Source organism: Primulina tabacum, chromosome 3 (assembly GCF_025594145.1).
Source record: "Primulina tabacum isolate GXHZ01 chromosome 3, ASM2559414v2, whole genome shotgun sequence".
NCBI classification, from domain to species: Eukaryota; Viridiplantae; Streptophyta; class Magnoliopsida; order Lamiales; family Gesneriaceae; genus Primulina; species Primulina tabacum.
This window is the reverse complement of record NC_134552.1, coordinates 35,784,227-35,788,404: the sequence shown is the minus strand read 5'-3', so window position 1 is coordinate 35,788,404 and position 4,178 is coordinate 35,784,227. Positions and strand designations below refer to the sequence as shown.

General features: G+C 35.7%; 1 protein-coding gene across 2 annotated transcripts; it reads left to right on the top strand.

Moving 5' to 3' along the window:
* The first annotated feature begins 377 nt into the window (after positions 1 to 377).
* LOC142539122 (protein RECOGNITION OF PERONOSPORA PARASITICA 7-like) lies at positions 378 to 3,839 on the top strand. 2 transcript variants are annotated; one of them, XR_012818824.1, is made up of 3 exons: positions 378 to 1,006; positions 1,525 to 3,254; positions 3,330 to 3,834. XR_012818824.1 is itself a non-coding variant. In XM_075644405.1 (2 exons), the coding sequence occupies exons 1-2, from the start codon at positions 560 to 562 to the stop codon at positions 1,534 to 1,536; spliced, it is 459 nt and encodes a 152-aa protein (XP_075500520.1). In that variant the 5' UTR covers positions 378 to 559; the 3' UTR covers positions 1,537 to 3,839. The 2 variants fall into 2 exon arrangements, 1 of the variants encoding a protein (XP_075500520.1); XM_075644405.1 differs by having other exon boundaries at positions 1,525 to 3,839.
* Positions 3,840 to 4,178: the final 339 nt, after the last annotated feature.

Below are 4,178 nucleotides of genomic sequence, written 5' to 3'. Positions count from 1 at the left end.
CGATAGGTATAACAATGTCACGTACCAAAATCAATGAATTAAGGATGTTTTTGAAATTTTTTTGAAAATTGGGGAGTTTAAACAAAGAATAATGGGATGAGTGGTGAGGAAAAAGATGAGAATGAGAATGAGAATGAGGAGTAAATGCAAATACAATAGGAAATATTGTATATTGATATACATAAAGGAAACCGATGAGTAATTTCGCTCTGTGGACTCATATTTGAAGAAGTCCTATTAGACAGCCTTCTCACACGTATTATCTGATTAAAAACTTTGCTAGTTGCTTAGCTTTCTTACTTGGGAAGAAAACTTATTTAAGTGTGTACTACAAATACTCAAAAAAAATATTTTTTTGCATCTAACAGACATCTACCCTAAATATTTTGAATATAAGAATTTCCTCACGTCCCAAGTTAGTTTAGAATCGTAGTACTTTTGTAAGTGTTGTATATTTTATCAAGGTTAGGAAGGGGAGACCTTGACTTTACTCTGATAAGCCAACGCTCTTAAATTCCTTCTTCTTCTTCCCTTGAATTCTCCGCACACACAGAAAACAATGGAGGGTGCAGCAGTACAGTTCCTGCTCGATAACCTCAAACAGTTGCTATTGTATCACGCACATTTAATCCGCGACTCTACTAGCCAAGTCGAAAACCTCGAAAACGATCTCCGATTGTTCAAAGCCTTTCTAGAAGAGTCGACCAAAAAGCGCAAGAGGGACGACGAAGCTCTGCGCGAGTTGGTGCGACAAATTATCGACGTGGTGTATGAAGCGGAAGATACGATCGATGCTTGTGTTGCTCTGGCGTCGGATAACAAATTCAAGAATTTCTTTTTGAGAGCTTTCTATAATCCTCTGGCAAAGCTTCCCAAAGTTGCGAAGAAGGTTGAGGAGATTGGAGGAAAGATAAAAAAAATATACGATAGGAACGATTTGATCGACTTTGCTTCCGCGGAGACCGATGGCGGGGCCGCTGAAGATAAGATTCCGGGGGAAAAGAAGGTAAACTCATCAAATTAACCATCTTCGATTTACTTAATAGGTCGGCCGAAAAAGTTCTATTTTCTAATTACTGAACACTTTTGAAAATACTTTTTTTTTTTTTTTTGTTGAAAGTACTGAAATTGACATTTTGCTTATATAACACACATATGGACTACCTCTTTTTTAAAACCATGGAAGGAATTTGAAAACAACGAAGTCCTTATTTTGGGAAGATATATACGGCTGAGATTGGATATTAGACATGGGAGTTTGCATCATCTCCCTTCATTAGCCATATAGTAAAGTTCATAGTTCACAGCAACAATTTGGAAATTCATTGCACTATTGATGAAAGTGATTTAAATAGTGTTGGATTATTTTTATAAAAAATAGAACTGTTGATTATTCATACTGTTCATTTGCATTCATATTGTCCATTTGCATGAGCCAATTATATTTTTATCATTTAATAAGGTTATATGAAAATTGTTTTTATGTGTTAGTAATTTTTTTTTAATTTTTCAACAAATAAATAGGCGGGCTCCTGAATGTCACTGAGTGGATTTAGAAACAAATCGTCTGTGTTATGGTCACAGTGTCAAAAAGAATATTATAAAGACATTATGGAGGGATGTGTATTGTTAGAATAGGTGTCTTGCAAGCCAACTTGTGGCTCGAGTTTTTATTGACTCTAATGTAAAACAATCATTATTTTAATAATGTTTTACAATTTTATTCAATAATGACATTATATTTTATGTGTATACCCATGCAAGCTGCATAGATAAAGTCCTTAAATGTATTATAAGTACCATGAGGTCTGTCTTTTAACGTAAGATCATGAAATTCATTAGGAAGTGTACCGTATATTCTAAACAAGTTCCTAGTCGAATTAGCCGCCTTGTATAAGGATAAATGTCGCTTGAATTCGAGAACAACATTTGTGATATAAACGCCATGTTTTATTGGCAATGACATAGCGATGTCCATTCATATTGATGAGTGATCATATGATGATGCACTGAACAACCATACCTAGGATTGTGCAAGTGTTTCTCACTTATCTAGTGGAATAGTCCATGGCTATGGTTGTATACCAGTAGTCCTTTGACCCGGGACAATGTAGGGGCTATAAGTACTAGCATGTACTTTGATCCGTTTAACGACTCCATTGTGGGTCATCAGGTGGCGAGGTTGGGTACAGTTTTGAAATACGTATGAGTAAATGTACTGTAGTTGGTGATTCACTGTTTGCCTATGAGTGAAGACATCCTAGGTGATCTAATGAGTTAATAGTACAAGGAGTCTCTGGCCAGAGTAAGAAATGTGCTTTAGGAAAATGTGTTTTCCTAGTTGCACATACCTTGATATTATTAGTACTCAAAGATAAATCGCATTGTTATCGAATTCATATGCGACTATCGATATATCAATGTTGCATATTCTATCGGGATATATATGTTGAATGGACCGTACTGTATGATAACCATGACTTAAGGTTCTTGGACGCACTATCAGTGATACCTAGGAGATCATGAGGCGATGTTACTAGACACTTTTATCATGATTCGATGGATGCAATCAGAAATGAGTTGTAACATTCTTGATCAAATAGTTGATGAAAAGAATTGGGCTAACTAGGGTAAGCCCAGATAAGAGTAAATGTTATTCTGAATCACATGGAAATGTGATCCACGGCTAGCTGTATCCCTAAACCATTGAGGGTCACACAAATATTGGACTCTGTGTTCTCGTTAAGAAAGTCAAAATTCAAGGAGTTGAATTTGGCGACTTATAGTTTGATGGAAATCAAACAAGAAACTTATAAAGGAGTTTATGCGCTGAATTCAAAGGATGGAAGAAATGGAAGTTAGCTCAATTGTTAATTAAGGAAGGAGAGTGAAACTGCCTGATTTAGTGAAAGAGTTCACTAAACTGACAGCTGTCCAATATGGTAAGTGAAATTTTGATTTAGTTGTTTGGGTCGCTTCAGGTCATCATTTTCCGGGGCTGAGATGTCTTGTACTTAGGAACTGCGAGAAGCTTGGCGAAATTCCATTTGGCCTAGTTGATACTCTCCATAAATTGGATTTGAAACGCGTCAGCAAATCCGCATCATGTTCTGCCAGGAAAATTGAGGCGGCGAAAAAAGAGAAGCAAGGAGCAGAAGTACTTTCCAAAAGAAATCAATTCAAGCTCTGCATTGCTCCTGGGGACGAATGATTTCCTCCGATCTATAAAGCTCGAATGTGCTTCTAGACAGTTGGTAAAATTTTGATTTAATCTGTTTCTATCATCTTTTCTGGCCAGTATAGTAATAGTATGTATGATGATAATGCAGGCATGGAACACAAAGATAAAGGCATAATGGTTTAACCAAACATGCCAGAAGCGTGGAGTCGCGTTTGCTCACTCACATCCATGTCTCTCTGTAACAGTTGTTCTTCCTGATTTCATTCGTAAATTTTTTATGCATTGCCGTTGGATTATGTTTTACCTTTTGCCTCCGTATATTTATCGGATTGAACTTTGCAGTTATTGATTCAAAATTGCTTCTTGCGTCGTTCCAGTGACATTGTTGTCATGTTCAATAATTATGACTGAAAGTCTCCGTTTTCCGAGTTTGTTTCTCCTTTTGACCATGTCAGTATTCTTTTACGAAGGTCCAAATGAAGTATTTTGTTTGATAGTATACTTTTTAAACTTCAAAAATAAAATGTCAAAATTTAAATTCCGCGGTTGCCAATGTTAATTTGAATTTGGGATTCTTATATGATATTTAGCATCCACATAACCAAACAATGGAAGAATTTTACACGAGGTGTGACAGAGAATTGTCTTCAAATTTGATAGCAGAGAACCCTCGGCTCAATATCATCCAGTTGTAAATAGTAATTATTAAGGTGCGGTTGCTATCTATTAGTCAATCTTAAATTTGTGAATGTTTTTTTAATCAAAATTCAGCAGTTAAAAGAAGGGGATCGGGACAAGTTGGCGATGTAACAGTGACAACATGGCACTTGATGATTGGTTGATGAATGATGTATTACCTAATTTTTTTATTAGTTAATGTTGAGAGGGAGAGAAAAGATTTAAGAACAAATGCCAAGGTAAAGATATCATGGACATGCTTGGTAAGAATGAATGAGATGAAAATAAAATGAATATTCTAATATCATTTTTTATACAC